Below are 17,398 nucleotides of genomic sequence, written 5' to 3'. Positions count from 1 at the left end.
AATAGGAGTAAAGCATTTGCGCTAGCCCTCAGCGAGATATTCCAGTCAGAGTGAGTCCTCCCTCCTCTACAATAACAGTATAGATCAACCTGAAGGTGACAGCGAGCAGAAGGCTTCTCAGGCTGCCTCGAATCAGGATAATAGGCATGAGGGTGGAGGATCAAACAGTGTGTGTGTCACATCCATGCACTGACACCCCCTATTGATTATCTCTGGTGCCCCTTAGGACTGATATGCACACACACACACACACACACACACACACACACACACACAGTGAAGATATGTATGTGATGGGGAGCAGAGGCAGCGCATACATCACTGATATTAAATATGATTCTAGTTCAACGCCGAGAAGAATGTGAAGGGGGATGAAATTGAACAACCGTATTTGTATCGCTTCTAGGGGCACAGCAGCATGAAACTACTGCACTGACACTGTCTGTGTGTGTGTGTGTGTGTGTGTGTGTGTGTGTGTGCGTGTGCGTGTGCGTGTGTGTGTGTGTGTGTGTGCGTGTGCGTGTGTGTGTGTGTGTGTGTGTGTGGAATGGGGTGGTGTAGGTCAGAAGAAGGGGGAGGGCAAGGAGGAAAGAATGATGACTTTTAATCTCAGGGGACAAACGTTTGCAGTTCTTCAACAGCCTCCTCACACACACACACACACACACACACACACACACACACACACATCACTGCAACACACACACACGCACGCACGCACTCACACACACACCATTATTCTCACTTTTATTCATATCTACTGCATGTTGTCAGAGGAAATTACTGATGGACATCACACTGCACTGAATGTCCTCAGAAAAGAAGAAACACATGCTCATATAAACAGAATATTTGGCTAAAACTAGAAGCCAGATATTAGTGACTTTAACCACTCTGATGGATTTCTGTGCCTCTGTCAGTGACTGAAAGCCGTCCTGCCCACCCTGACCCCAAACCAGCACAGCTATTCCCCCGGTAGCAGTTACATGGAGGTGGTAACTGTGTGTTTGTGGAGTGATAAACTTTTGCTGTCAGTGGTAATTTTTCTCTCCGTTCACAGAGGAGGGATCTGCCAGTGGTCCCAGATGTTACGGCCCAAAAAATAAGCTATGCATTTATGCAGGAAATGTTTATATTGTGCAACTGCTCCACTTTTTTGTATTGTATGGGATAACATTTGTCGCAACCTGTAAGTTTCCCACATCATTTACATCATGAATTCCCAGCTGAGCTTTTTTATTGCATGATTTAATGTGCAAAATACAGCTGAGAGGGGGGAAATCTTCCGGTTAATTCCATGGTTTATTTTCAGTTTCATTCACAAGATTCACTCCAACTCAAGCAGACAGTCGCCTAATCTTCATTTTCCCAAACATCTCACTCGTTCAGCAGCTCTGTCTCTCAGACACTAGGTTTATATGCTGCTCGTCCATAATGCTGTGAGAGAAACATGCTGCTGGAATTCCATTTTTGTCAGCATAATGGGGAAAAATGTCTTGTCCCTGTAAATTACTTTCCACTGTCATTTCTACATAATTTACTTCCACTTGTAGATAGATAGTTACAGAACCTAAATAAATAATGGAGTGCCTTTAAAAAAGGAAAAAACACAGCTAACCAGTGATTTAGTGTTTTATTTTGATATATTTGATAGAGTAAAACCAGACTGATGAATCTACTGTGATTCAGAGTTGGAAAACAGTAAAACAAAGGATGGAAAAGTAGAAGAGCAGTGGCTGGGGTGGCACTTTAAGGAGCTCAAAGGGGGAGAGTGCTTTTTTAAAGGCCCTTGTAGCTGTGATGGGAAGTGTGGAATTAAACCTACAGATATAAAGTATCCACAGGGACAAAGGACAAATCATTTTTATCGACTGTGAAACAAATCTGAACAAACCGAGCCAGTGGGATGCCACCTGTTTTCAGTGTAGCCTGTTTGTGTTTTTCAGGGCTGCTCATCACTACAGGTGAGTCAGTAACAGCCTTGACGCAAGAGATCTGCATCACTCTGCTTTGTTCAAGACTCTGAGGAAAGAACACGCCCGAAACAAGTGCAGCTGCCTGGGAAACAGCAAGAAGTCAGACCTCTGACAACCGTTGATTCAAGAAAAGAATTACGCATTATATATTTTATTTTTGTCCGGAGTGTTATGAGATGATTTATAATTCCATCAAGAATCCTCAGAGAACCACACGCGCTCCGCTGCTCCTCCGTGGCTGAGAGGAGGTGTGCGCGGTGTGTGTGTGTGTGAGTGAGTGAGGGGGTGTATCAGGTATGGGGGGGCAGCCTACAAAATGAGAGAGTCAGCAGCGCTGGCAGAGCAGATGTGAGAGCCACTCTGTTGGGGCCAGACGCGCCGCGATAATTAGCTGCGGATATTAACGGGAATAACCGGATTATGAGGATTTGAGGGAGAGAAGTCGCCAGAATCCGGTGTCATACAAGGCGAGGGATTAAGTTAGGCGTCTTCACTCCTCCGGTCGCCGTTATGGGGATAGACCGGCGGCGGAGAGCATCGCTGGCTCTCACCTTGAACTTCCTCGCTTTGTTCCTGGCCGTGTCGGCTCTCACCACCAGCTACTGGTGCGAGGGGACGCGGAAAGTGGTGAAGCCGTTCTGCACCGGCCCGGTCACCACCAAGCAGTCGTTCTGCATCAGGTTCAACAGCTCCAACATCAACGACACGCGGCTGGTGCAGTACATCTGGGAGACCGGGGAGGATAAGTACGTGATGAGGAAGTTTCACACCGGCATCTGGTTCTCCTGTGAGCAGAACATCAACATGACCGGTAAGTTTGGAAAGAAAGGCACCGGAGCGCAGGGGGGAGCGCGCGGGCTGTGCGCACGGAGCGGTGCGCCATGGAGAGGCACGCCGATCCAGCAACCCCTAACCAGAAGAAGTCCTGCTTCTAGCACCAGTTTCCATTTAAAAAAAAAAAAAGAAAAAAGTAATCCTACTTTACCACAGACTAGGTCTCGGATTTAATCTCAGAACATCATATTAAAGTTGGATGAAAAATACGCATAATCCGTTATTTTAACGCCTGCTCCTCAAACAGGTTTTTGTGCTCATATGAGACGCAGCAGACTCTCATAGCAAGGTTTTTGTAAAGAAGATGAGGATGGGAGGTTCATAATATGTTACTTTTTTCCATTTTCCAGTTTAACATATTCTAATTGCCCCCGTACCCAAAGATTTTTAGTTCAGTCGGTTATCATACATTAAGAAAAGCATCTTATTTTCACATCTGAGAAACTGAAACTAGATTCGCAATTTTTATTTAAAATGTGAAGTTGCTGATTAATTCTGTTAATCGAATTGAAGCTCATTTTAATGCCTTAGAAAACGCTAAAAGAAAGGTTTATTATGGCCACTTCAGAGCTGATGTTTTACTCTCTGACGTACAGTCATTACTACTGTGAAGGCTGTTCATCTGATTTACTGGCCAGCTCCAGATTAGCCAGCTGAGAGTTGCACATTCCCTCCAGCTGTGGATCCAGGAATATGTGTCAGTATCTGTGTCTGTTTCCAGACCGCCATACGAGCGTTTGTTCTGCTGACAGTGAAATCCCACTGAATTTTTGGCCGGCACACTGCTACAAGCTGGATTTAAGGCAGGAGAGTCTGACGTGCTGGGGGAAGTGGCACAAACACAGAAAGGAAATCCCTTCACAGATTTTATCAAACGGTGCTGTTTTTTTTTCCACATCACAGCTTTGTCTTTGACACACAAGGTGAGACAGGCTACCTGTGACTCTGTCTCCATCTGGGATTACAGATGGATTCCCGTCTCATCTACCAGCATGTTGCAGTAGTGAATACACTGCCAGTGAGTGCCAATAAAATGTTGAATTTCTAATCTTTTCCAGGTGAAAAATGCAGGAGTTTTCTTTACGTTGCACCTTCAAATGAAAGAGGTAAGCGCACAGTTCACACACCCTTGTCCATCACTAATTCAGTATCAAAAAAACATCATCCAAATTCACTGTGCTGCTCGCATGGCTCTAAGACTCACGAGACACAGAGAAGCAGCTCATAGCAGGAAAACACAAGCCTTTTTTGGGGTCTGAAATCTTTCGCTCTTTCAACATTAAGGGCTGTTTTCTGACCTCTCGAGCAAAGCTGCTTAGCACTGTGGTGACCATTTTCACTGACGTGGGCATTTTGGGAAAGGATCTTTTGTCACCGGGATGACATATTGGCAGTGCCTCTATGCCGAGCAGGCGGTTGTTAGAACATCTGTCAGCCTCCAAGAGCTGCACATTTTCCTCTTTTCATCACTAGGTTAGGAAGCAGTAACCTATAGTATCACTGCTTCACGCAAATAAATCATCCTTCTTTGACAGCAAATGTAATCAAGTCAACAACTTAATAACCAGGGCGAAATCAGCCTCATTTCTGTGGCACAGTCTGTGCTTGTTGGTGGAGTGACACCACAGAGCAGCGGACCAGTTGCACTGTTAGGTAATAAGTAAAGTGGTGTTCCAACAAATCAATCACTTCCACACGGTCACGTGCCCTCAAATCAGTCTCTCCTCCCTCCTCCTGTGCTGAAACCTGCTTTTCATCCATGCTCTCAATATTTTGCCTGATAATCATTCAGTCTGACTTTAGCCATTTTCTGTTTGGGAGGCATCATTATTTTGCATGAATCACTGAGTAGCAAATGTCACATGCATCCCTCCAAAGTCATTTTCTGCAACAGTATCTTGGTGAGTTTGGACTTTTCGGCAGACTCATTAAAGTGAACCTTACGTCTCCACGGCACGACCAAACGATGGCACAGCATTGATGCCAAATGAACTAATTTCAAGGTGTCATTTAGTGCGGATGCTTGGATGCTAGTGCATTTAGACACTATGGCAATCACAACTCCACTCGCTTTGCATTCACTTGAGAGCATCGGCCTCTTTCGCTGCAGTTTCATCTGCACGCCGCTCTACCACATGCTGCTATCATATGATTAAAATATCAGATATATCAAAGCGAAATGAGATGAAACTCTCTTGCAAAATGCACTTAATTGCAGCCAGGCTTTAAACATCCTCTAATAACGTTTTCCTTAATCCTCTCCACCCTCTTGCCATAAATTTAATTAAAGAAGTCGTTTACTGGTGTGGAATTCACTTAAGAACAGGTTAAAAAAAGAGAAAACTTTCTTAGCTGAGGGATGTAACTCTATTCATTATTCATACGGGGATATTTTGGGTAACTTTTGTCCACCTTGTGATTAATTAACCACACAATAACTACCTGCCCTTGGGTGATATATGCAATTACACCACAGCTTACGTTTACAGGTTTTTAAATCCGTTGATATTTCGTCCCACCACGCACGCCAGCCTGAGCTCAGGGTGTTGTTCATCTTTTGGTACATCATGTATCCTTCCCCTGTCTGTGAAGGTTAATGATATGGGTGATGGGGTCAGTGGTCCACCTTTCCTCCTTCTTTTCCTCTCCCTGTCCTTTCCCTTTGCCCTTGCTTCTCCATATTCTTTCTCAGTTCCCCACCCCCACCTCTCTTCTCTCTCAATTCCTACCGCTGCACCCGCTCCATCATTCACTCATGCGCACCCCCACAACATGAATATGTCTTTTATTCTTCCTCTTTGCTATTCCTCCGTCATAACCAATTCTCTCTATAGGAGTGCTGTGGCTGTGCATTGTAGCGGAGTGCCTGTACATCCTCCTGCTGGCCACCGGAGGCATCCTCATGTCCATAGAGGTGTGTCATTTTGGGAACGTCATCGACGGCCTCAAGCTCAACGCCTTCGCTGCCATATTCACTGTGCTCTCAGGTGAGTCGCGTCATGATAACTGCCGCCTTTGCCATCAAATGCAGTGCAGTGATTTCAAATTTCCTCAATTTTTATGTGAGAAAATGTTACATTTTAACGATATTGTAGCTATTGTGCATACTTTTCCATTTTTCAAAGGAGAATAAAACTGTTTTTGGATGTTTGTGAGAGTCTTGGCTTCAGCGTTGTGTAAAACTGTGCAGCTCTCTTTGCTTTAATATGTGTGTTGGTGGCTGCAGCTGCTGTGGAGTCGATATTGTTTACACATCTCTGTGATGTCTGATTTGTTTATGTGTTGTTCTGCTGTTCAAGTGCCGGTTATTTCATGTCTGTAACAGCATCGTTTGTTGCACCTGCTGGCGTGAATAGCTCTTTTTATTTATTGTTGGTCGTTTGCGTTGAACGAGCTTTGTCCTCTTTTCTGGTTGATTCTAGCGAGGTTATACTGAAGAGCGCAGCTGTATATTTAGAATTGATAATCAGGTGATGCACGGGCTGCAAACTCTGTCTGTACAAATGACGTTTTGGAATTTTTTGATGAGCTTGTGCAGGAGGGCTCAGTGGAGTGAACTGTAGCCTAAAGTGTTCTTTAACTTAAACAGCAGCATCACATAATAATATTAAAACAACTTCATCTATCCCAGTACACAAAACACATGATTATATTGTTTATAGACATCACATGAGCAGTATTTTAGAAAGAACTCATAGCTCAATACAATATCAACTCAGAATCCAATGGAGCAGATTCCCCTGACTACAAAAAAAGGTTGGAGAAGTTTCCAGTGACCAGATTTCTTGCCCTGATGCTGAGGCCACTAAGATGAAGTAAAGTTACATTTACATAGAGCTCAGCAGTAAAACTTCTAGATATTGTTCACCAAATTGCTGTCACAGTATAGGTTTGCCATAGCACGGCTGACAGCACATTCTGTGTGTGCATGTGCTCGATATGTGTCTATGTGCACATGCAGACTGGTTATAAATGTACCTCTGTTAGGAAGCAATTCCTGGACGTGAAAATCTCTTAGAAAGCCGAATAACGTAACAGATGGCCCCCAACCAGTCCACAACCTGACTCGGCCCCTCCCCCACAGGATGACCGAGCCCGGGAGGCATAACTTTACCCAGATGTTCATTCAGTGGCAGCTGATAATAACTGTTCATTCGTTAGCTCTTATTTCAAATATACAGTCGCTGGGATATTACTTCAAAACTGGATGGAGAATTTTGTTACATCTTTGCAAAAATTAGGCGTTTTACTTATTTTGCTCCAGTGGTGATTTTGCTTCCTGGATTATTAGAATTCATTGTTTCATTAAGAAGGTGTTAAGTATTGTTTTTATTCTAATTTGAATTCAGTTACAGCATAAAAAATGATGAGGTTCTTCATTATTTTTTGTTGCTGGGACATAGCCAATCACACATCCAGGCCAGTTGCAGCCTCTCAGCGCCTGACAAGATTTCCAGCCGGTTTGCTGCCTGCCTCCCTCTCTCGGCGGAGGACTTAACAATGACCTTCTCTCTAATCCGCTCTGTGAAAATGATCCCGACCGCCACACTCTGGGCAGTGAATCAGCAGTGAAAGATACTCTGCTCAATAGCAATGCCTCGCAGCATTTTCGTGACTTGATTGGTCAGGTTCAGGAAATGTCTGAAAGTGCCATGGGCTGAAGAATTGTACTCCCTGTACACCCTGGGTCCACACTTTGAACATGTTCTTTGATGAAGACCGTGTGCACAGTGTCTGTTTTATTAGAAACACTCAGGTAGTTCCAGCGAGGCTCTTTCTCTCTAGAACAGCCTGAATTCTTGGATGCATGGAGTGATGAGGGAATCTCTGTGCATTTGTTAGCATGGAACCTCAAAATAGCAGACATGAGAATGATACCGCTCTCATGTTAGTGTGTTAAGTAAAGAACTGGAGCTGGGTAGCAATTAGCGTAGCTTAACATAAAGACTTAAAGCAGGGAGATCTAGCTATGTCTCCACAATCATCTGTGTAATTTATTCAAAAACAGAGCTCTAGGGATAGCTTTTCATGAGCTGCAAGGTACGGTCAGTACACAGGTTCTGCTCTAGGTGTCTGTACAGGCATCAGTGTACCAAACCTGGCAACCCCACTGACCTCACTGTGTTGGCAGGTGTATTTTTGACTGTTTTGTGTTTTTGCTTTCGGTCAAATTAAAAGATTGAGATGTTTTCTGTTGAATAGTTATTGTGAGCAAGGGTCATAATGGACATGTGGGGATATGGGAATAAGACCAAGGTTGACAAACAACAGAATTTTCCTTTATGTCTGTATTGGGTTTAGTCCAAACAGACGTATGTCACTGTCATGTTCCTGGTTCTTGAGAACAGCAAGTATTATCTAGCTTCAAGCCTCCAACTCTATGTCTATAAAGGAATGCCCCTCATCAGCAAACAAAGTTTAGATAATCTTGTTGTGCAAGACTCCATTGACAATGATCTGGAGAAACTCTTTTCAGAAACATAAGATATTTAAACCTTGCTGGGCCTAAGGTTGCATATTGATCAGCTTGGCTTTAGAGAGTCTGACTAATGCTTTGATTTTTGGCTAAGTACAGAATCAGCTAAGTCCCCTTTGATCGAGCTGCCGTGTGAAACAACGAAGAGGCTGTGCCCTCACTAGTTAAATTCCATTCAAACTTGGGACATAAAAAACGGAATAATTAGCAAGAAACAAGCAAGAGCCAAATCCGAGTGCACACATGTGTGTTCATCCACAGCTGAAAATAGTCCCCAACAAATGCACTGTTCACTCCTGTTTGAGTAGCGTTAAGTTAAAAACTACAGTGGCCAGTTGTATTACTACCACTCAGCCCTTTTGAAAAATGAAATGACATATTTATGACTAATTTTCAATGATTTACATCATCAAAAGACACCAGTGGGCTGTGGGCTGAGAGCCTCTTACAGATTTTGGCCTCGGAATTATCCTTTAACGAGCCTCACTTACTTAATGTATACACACATATTTACATAGTGAGCAGAATTTTTAAAAAAGACCATTTTAATCACGATGATAAGAGCACATAGACGTGTCCTTTAACAACAATAACTGAAAGCGTGTGTGTGTGTGTGTGTGTGTGGGTGAATGTGAGGGACTGGAAAGTGGTCTGCACAAACATGTGATACATAAGTGCGGTCCATGAACCATTTGTCATTTAACTGCTGATTCAGAGCTCATCAGGAACAATTCATAAGGTAATTGTTCAGACTGCGTATTCGCAGATAGCTATGTATAATCATTAGACAGAGGCTCATTAGCATAATGCATCTGTTTTCAAGTACGTTATCATTGTCTTTGCTATAACAGTTCATTTGTTCTTCAGTCTTTTCTTGGTTACTAGTCAACAGTTTCTGTACCTTAAACCTGTATTACTTGATTTCCTTTGGCCACTTCAGGGGAGTGGAAGTAGCAGTAAACACAGCATTGACATATTATCACCCCAGTTGATGCGGCAAAGCCTTTGGCTAACCGTTGCCTCTTTACACATCCAGCAGTGACAGAGCAGCATTAGTATTCATTTGCGGCGCTATTTTTGTCTCACCCAACTCCTGAGGAAAATAAGTGACCTTTTAGCTGCTAAATGCTCCACTAAGTTCACCAGCTAGCAGCTTACACTGTCTGTCTGCTGTTTAGTGTATAAGCAGATGCCTGCTGCAGCCAGAGACGAGGTTCAGGAGAGTGGAGGGAGTTAAGGGGCTGTAAAAACCAAACAAATTAACTGAAAGATGTTAAAACACTCGATAGATTTGAAGCTAATTGCAGAGTCGGGAGATAATTCTCTTTGTGTTTGTCACCTTTTTCACATTACATGTATGTCATTTATGATGGCTTGAACAGGAGCCTCATCCCAACATGACAGGATAAGAGAAGTTGCCAGAAAACATTTGGCTTTAGGTGCATTCTACGTGTGGCAGGGTCAGTCTATAGGTTCATATGGGGTCGACACCATCTTCAGGATCAGTTCAACAGAGATGAATCCAGCCACCCGCTCGTGGTGTCCTCAACTTTTCATTCTTAGCTGACAGGAGTTGAACCCAGCGTGCTCTCTGGCTGGCGAAGCCTCTCAAACTCGAGCTTGAATGAGTTATGTTTTCACGGCCATGCCCTGGCATTTTGCCCGCTCTAACTTTCAGTCGAACAGTAAGTGAACCTGTCAGCCTCGTCTGCATGTGTTATGTTTTATTTATACATGACTCACTGTCTGGAGAAGTGAGCTGTTGGGTAAACGGAGAGGTGAACCCTGAAGTACACGCTGAGTGTAGTTGTCATCCTTGTGAGAAAGATGTTTCAGCATCTGTCGCAGCCTGTTGGCTTTTTAAACGGCCTCCCGAGCTTATCACAAAGGCTTTAGTGTGCTTGTAAAATGTTTGAATTAAGGGAGGCATTGAAAACTTGCTTTTGTTTTTAATGGGGTGAATAGATTGAGAGTGGTTATGGTAATGAGGTGCAGGGGAACAATAGAAGGGACCAGATTAAGTTTTATTATAGCTGTCAATCATCTGGGGGGTGATGAGAGTGTATGGAGAGGTAATGTGTGAGTGCATGACAGGAAAGAAAAATTGTCGTTGACAATGAGCTTCCAGTGCAGCTGATTCATTTTACCATTTTAAAAAAAAAAACTTTTTTTGCAGCCATCCAAGCCGTAATGTAGTTTCATATTTTGCACGTTAGTAGTAATGATAATGAATGATGTTATGCCAAATGGAAATGGAATAGAACAGTGGATCCCAACTGTTTGTGTTTCTTCCCACCAATTCATGATGTTTTGATGTCTCAGAATCTCAGAATTTGATGAAATCTTTAGCCATGTAGGAAGCTCCATAAGCTCCTTCAGGGGCAGCTGACCAGTCAACCGGCCAGTCGCACTCACAGACCACCTCTTACCCCACAGTCACACAGACCACTGCAGCCAGCACAGCAGACTGCAGCAACATTTCTATCCAATGGATCATAGTTATTCTGCTCATTTTCTTTCATTTATTATTAAATGATGGAAAAGTATTTAAAAAATAATTACTGATTTTGATCCTTCTGTTTCAGTTTATTCAATAAATTATATTAGATTAAAAAAAAAAATCAATCAGGTTATATAAATAACAAGATTAGTGTTATTGTGCAATCAAAGGATTCTAAGCTGCTGATCCACCCTGTTGTGTGTGTGATGTTGTTGTTCTGCCTGGGACATTGTGGTAGATCAGCTGCTCAATCAGCACAGTGAAAACAGGCTTGTATCATTAGCAGGGAGAGCCTTTGCACTGTTAAGATGCAGGAGGATGGATGAAAAGTTCAGTAGTAAATGACTTAAATTAGGTGTTTAGAATCGGTATGTATGTCGTTCTATAGGTCGATTGTGACGTCAGCAGTAAGTGAAATTTTATATCAATGTTTTGTTAATTATTTTGATGGATTGTGATGCTTGATCACTGTTAAGCTCACCCTATACTTACCTGTGCAGGTGGTAGGTTCCAGTTAAGTGAGGCTAAGAAGGTAAAATGCCATTCACTGCAGTATGGGGGAGGAAGGAGATGGCAGCTTGCTGTGAGGCTGCAGCTTTCATTAAGTTTTTTTTCTTTCTTGTTGCTTCAGCTTAAAGGTGGCGTGAGTCATTCTGGAGAGAGATTGCTGATAGTCCCCGAATTTGAAATTCAGTAAATATTTCCTCGCAATCTGCTAGCTGTCTGTGTGTGCGCTGGAAAAGAAAAAAAATCTGGTTTGTGTACACAGCCCTGGCTCTGTAAATAGGAAACAAACAAAGGGGCTCGGACAGAGCCACACAACACTATTCCAGCCAATCAGCAACAGGTGGCGTTCATGCTCATGCACAGGATAAGGGGAAGGGGAGATGGGGGAGCGAGAGGGATGGGAAATCTAGTATGCTAACATGCAGTTGCATTGTGAGGAGAGATGGCATTATCATGGCAAGATAATATTAGTCACTGGAATCACTCACCCCACCTTCAGTGACATTTACTTGGTGGTCCCTTTTCACCTCTGTTTTAGTCATCTTTCTTTGCATCATTACTCCTGCTTATCAACCTGTTTCTTCGGCGTGCCCTTTAAAGTTTTCCAGACATGGTGGCAAGCGATCAGAATACAGCATGAATTCGTGCAGAATTCACTGGCAAAAGTGACACTGAAAGCACCGCACAGTGAAACAAAAGTAAGAGTCAAACAAAGATGTGGGTGGGGTATATTATAATCAAAAGGGATCTGAGTCAAATCCTTAGCAAACACAGTGTGATCGGTGTAGCCTCCACCCACACTTCCCTCACTCACATTATTAGATCAGGAGGAGGAGGGAGAAATAAGTAAGAATACAACCGCATCTCTCAAAGTTTTTTGCCACTTTGCTAGCTACTACAACCCGCCAGCATCATAGAGTCTGACACTGATTGTGATCAAGATTTTAAGAAGCTTATGATGCATACTGTGACATGCGGTGAATGTGTGTAGGGGCCTTTTAAATGAGGCCACATCTATCTCTGCTGGTTTGTAACCCGTTGTGACCAGTCCAGGATTGTTTTTTTTTTTCTTTCTTTGTTTTCTGAGAGGTGAAAGTCTTGAATAATTTACAAGCAAAAAAGTAATATAGTGGAGCTGTTTTCTTTCTGCTGTCCTATCCTGTTAATCAGATTTGTTTTGATGTAGAGGTCCTGAACACAGATTGGAAAAAATAGTCTCAACTAACTTTTTTCCCCTTAGTGAATCTCACATTTTTGATCCTACAAATACAACACAAAAAGGAACCAAACTAAGAGTTGGGCTTCTAAATGTCCTAATGAAGAAGACGTAGCGTGTATTGTAAAACTTTCATCGAGGCTTGTGCACAGTGCGTCAGAACAGAACAGAAAGAAAACACCTTGCTCTCATTCGTGCTGTCATTCACAGTTAGCCGTGCTTCCCTCTAGTGGCCGTCATTGCACGACGATGTTTATTGATGACACTAAAACCACATTCTCTCTGCAATCCAGCTGAACAGTGTAAGGAACATCACATCCGTGATGCTGTGTGTCCCTGTTAAGTGCTTTGGCACTGAACACAAACAACCTGGACTGACACTTATTGACTTCACGTGGAATAACCTGACCTTCTGTGAGCAGAACATGCATAATTTCCACATGACAGAACGTGCCAAGACTCAGATCTCAGATTTGTTCCACTCATCCTGACACAAAGCTGCCACTGATCTGAATAACATTATGATAATATTGCACTGGGATATCTTTAGGAATAAACATGAGCACTGATAGGGATGAGATGGGAATTTAGGTGTTTGGTGCTGAATCTGGTGCGCTCTTGTTCAGTCGAAGGATTTGGGCGGCTTATGTGGTAATCGGATTGGTAGGCTACACATGCTGGTTTTTACTCCTGCTCTGTTTTATAGGCATTGAGAAGTCCAGCGTGAGAAGAGCCACAGCCAAAATCTGGAACATGACAGGAAAGAAAAAAAAAAACATGGACACAAAAGGAAAAAATGAATGAAGGGGGGATAGAGAAAACCACGTGAGAGCTGGAAAAGGAGAGACAAGGAGAGGTGTACTTGAGAAAAGGACAAGCAGCATTGACTGGAGGAGTGGAAGATAACAGTGCAGCAGTATTAACTTACAGCAGGCATACAGCGTTAATTCTAAAACGCATGACCATCATTAGCTAAATACAGCTTAGGTTACCTAAAAAAAATCCATCCCTGAAAGCCAAGATGCTACTATATCAGAGTTTAACATTAGCAGCTCCAGCAACCTCTGCTCTTGCTCACAGCTCGACACTGCTTTTCTATAATAGGTCACACGCTAATAAAGGTTGGAAGAGTAGTGTGGAAGCTTATTATGTGTGTTCAAATCTTAATTTGTGAAGTAACTACAGCTGTGAAGGAGATTTAGGAAAGTCATATCTAAGAGGTTAAGTCACACGAAATGTAAATACTCAAGTCAAGGACAGGTACCTCAAAATTTGACTTCAGTACATGTACTTAGTTCCATCAGTGGCTGTAAGGGAGCTCAAAAGTGGTGTTGAAGCCTACATTTTAATGGCAAACAAAGGTCAAACAAAAAAGAGAAAGTTATTTGTACAGTTGGCTTTTGTATATGGAGGTAAATGTTATATATAACAGACTCAGTTCTGTTGATTAGTTGATTTCTTACATGACACCCACATAAGATAGGTTGACCTGTTTCAGCGTGTTTTCAGCTTAGTATAATATGGCACTGCCACCCAGTGGAGACTGAGGTGAAGTGCGGTGATTGGTGCCAGAGGAGAATTTCAGGATCTCTATCTCACCACCTCTTGTCCCCTCTCTGTCTGCCAGGTCTGTTGGGTATGGTGGCCCACATGATGTTCACCACAGCCTTCCAGCTGACTGTCAGTCTGGGCCCAGAGGACTGGAAACCTCAAACATGGGACTACAGCTGGTCGTACATGTGAGTTCCACAGACAGCATTTGACAATTTCACAATTAATACGTATTTTTTCATCTGATATATCTGAATGAACAATGTCTCGTTTGGAAGGAACAAACTGTTTGAGTCTCTTTCCTCTAGTTTGGCATGGAGCTCCTTCACAGCCTGCATGGCGTCCTCAGTCACCACCATCAACCGCTACACCAAAACCATCCTGGAGTTCAAGCACAAACGCAGGAACATTGAGAAGAACCTGAAGATCAAGCAGAAGCTGCTGGAGCTGGACTCTCCGGAGCAGGTGTGGGACATGTACATCAGCTCGGTGCCAAGCACTGCCGAGGAGCTGCTGGATCTGTCGTCCAATGGCCGGAAGCTCTCCAACACCTCCATCTTCCTGGACCTCAATGACCTGCCCGACCCACAGGGAGAGGAGTACTGCTAGAGGAGCTGCGTGTAGCATTTTCAAACATCAGCAGGTCATTGTCAAGTTCAATGTGGGACAATAATATAATTACTGTGAACCTAATGAGACCGTGGTTGAGAGCTCTGGTGATGTATTCATTGCTATCTTCTGGCTGCTGTTTGGTTCTGGGCAGGGAGTGTACAGTGGGTTTATCTGGGATTTTTTGCTGGAAACAGAGAGTATGATATTGGTGAGATTAGAACAAACAAGAAAGTTGTGGATCTTAAAACCAAAGCAATGACCTGACAGATGCTGAAACCGTTCTTAGAGCTGAGTGTCCCTGGTGATGATTCTCTGTGGGTTCAGTGCTACCACCAACACCTTTTCACATTACACATAGTCATTTAAGCCATGCAGCTTTTGAATCTGAAGATATATTTCCCGTTGTGGCTTTCTTGCTTATACTAGTGTAGAATATACCCCACCATCATGTTTTAAGGCATTCCCGACCTTTTCCACACTGGACTGTTGACGACATTGTTGCAGAGCAGCCAACGGGGTTCATCACAACCAAAATATAGATTTGGCTCAAAGTAGGCTAAACATTTGGGTGTAATAGCATGCCTGTAACATCCTTAAAAATACTGTTTCAAGCTTTTGATGTTTTTGCTTTTTACTCATTATCTAGCAGCAGTCAGCAAGCTAGGTTACAACTGTAATAGGAACAGAGATTGAATTGCCAACTTGTTGGTCATAGACTGATAAGATACCATAGTTCAAAATCAGAATTCTGTGGTTGTGGGCTAATAGGGAGCAATGAGGAGAGATGCAGCACAAACAGACGTGCCAAAGTTATACAGCAACAATAAAGTGTGAAAATATTATTATTCAGCCAAATGTTTGCCAAATCACTTTCTTTCCTAGCAAATGCCATCTGCCAGAAGGCTGGGAATTAATGTTTTAAGACTTTGCAAGTCTGTGTTTTGTTTGTTTGTTTGTTTGTTTGTTTGTTTGTTTTGCAACATTTACATTAAATCAGACCTTTTTAATATGCTTAAATATTATAACCATGAGCCTACTGCTTAGGCAATATTGAAACCAAACCAGGCAAAACACTTCAGTGTTTCTGAAGTCCTGCTTACTGCTCTGGGAAAGGTTTAGCTTTCCATTGAAGGCAAGCATAATGTAGACAGTTTTTCCAGGAACCAGTCACATTAAGTGTAAATTGCAAGATAAAGGTTTGCAGTCTTTCAAACAGTGGTCTCAGTTGTTAACAGAAACTATACTAATGTCTCAGACTTGATGCGTGATGGTGATGATGTATTGATGCTTAAATGTTATGTATAGCACCTTTAAAGACCAGTGCTGAACCACACATCACATCGTTCAACCACTGGAGCTCACCACATCCACCCTACAATTATGTTAGTAGATGTAAACTTACGGTGGACCTACACCTCTTCTCAAGCAATACTGCTATGAAGGGTCGGTGCTTAAACCCTGTGACAACAGAACCCTCAGTACAAAGACGAAGCTCTGTGAAGACGACAGTGGCCCGATCAATGGTCTCCCTGAGCCAACACTCTTCCATCCAAAATTAGCACACTGCAATGACTCTAGCGCCTCTTTGCTCGCTGCCTGCTGGATTTTATTCATTGAGGAAAATGTACAAAGTTGCTAAGTGTGTGTGCCCATGACTTTCTGTGACTCAGCTATAGATACGTATTGATGGACAGCCCTGTGATAAGAAGCTCCACATTTTGCTTCTCATGTGGTACACATACTGTATAGTAGAGTGACATCCACCCGACACGTGAACCAAACAGCATTAAGTAGCTTAACCTCATCAGGTGTTCGACAGTATTTACAGAGTATTTTGTCTCGCCATTGTAGGGAAGTAACAGGTGGCAACAAGGTGGACCTGAGGGCTGTTGCTTCACCCACAGAGGAATACAGGTGTGTAAAGAGTGTAAAATGGGTGGAGGATGCCTATAGGCCATGCTGAGTGCCTTTACTTACAGCGGCATGCCTCTGATCAAACAGCATGCTCTGTGCTCACAACATTTTAATGAGGGCAATGCTGTTTCTATGACTAATAACTGCATTAGTGGAAACATGTAGCTGTCTGTTCAAACTGCCAAAACTCATCCACCAGAGGAGCGCACCTCTTTTGAAGCTCTCTATGTAATATTTATTTGATAACTTTTCTTACAGCGTGTATACACAGAATTGTATGGATGGAGAAACACGGAGCGGGATTGTTATTTCCAGTCATTTTAAGTGCATTTGAAAATGTATATTATATATTTGTGGATTTTATTTGTTCAATTCAAAGTGGTATCTATTGTAGAGAACTTAAAGGTTTATTCTGTTTCAGTTCAAATTCTCTTTCATCACCCTGGGTTGCATTATATACTGAAGCATGGATCGTTGTGTCTTTTCGTGTACGTCAGACTTCTTTGCAGTGGCACTTTCGGTGTAGTGTTCTTTAGTTACTTTTTTGTGGATAATTATTTGCAACCTAATATATTGATATGAAGAAATTTCTATGAAAAGTTATTATTTAAAGATAAATAAGGAGGGAATATCATAATAAAGAATGAAGTTGTTTTTACCACGTTCTCTGCCGGACCTTTTCCAACCGCTCTCAAATGCTTCCTTTATTGTCCACAAGGTGTCAGTGTTGTCTAACTCTGACAGTGGCAGAGACGTCACGTCTTTTTGCTTTCAATTTCAATTTCTCTTTCTGAAATTTGCTCTTTGTTTTC

At 42.7% G+C, this 17,398-nt stretch overlaps 1 protein-coding gene across 1 annotated transcript; it reads left to right on the top strand.

The window, feature by feature from the left end:
• Window positions 1-2,315: 2,315 nt before the first annotated feature.
• Window positions 2,316-17,244, top strand: gsg1l2b (gsg1-like 2b). The gene is made up of 5 exons (XM_076759092.1): window positions 2,316-2,787; window positions 3,869-3,916; window positions 5,645-5,797; window positions 14,137-14,248; window positions 14,369-17,244. The coding sequence occupies exons 1-5, from the start codon at window positions 2,487-2,489 to the stop codon at window positions 14,667-14,669; spliced, it is 915 nt and encodes a 304-aa protein (XP_076615207.1). The 5' UTR covers window positions 2,316-2,486; the 3' UTR covers window positions 14,670-17,244.
• Window positions 17,245-17,398: the final 154 nt, after the last annotated feature.

This window comes from Chaetodon auriga, chromosome 20 (genome assembly GCF_051107435.1).
Source record: "Chaetodon auriga isolate fChaAug3 chromosome 20, fChaAug3.hap1, whole genome shotgun sequence".
NCBI lineage: Eukaryota > Metazoa > Chordata > Actinopteri > Chaetodontiformes > Chaetodontidae > Chaetodon > Chaetodon auriga.
Note: the sequence above shows the minus strand (reverse complement) of the source record. Positions and strands in the feature narration are given on the sequence as shown.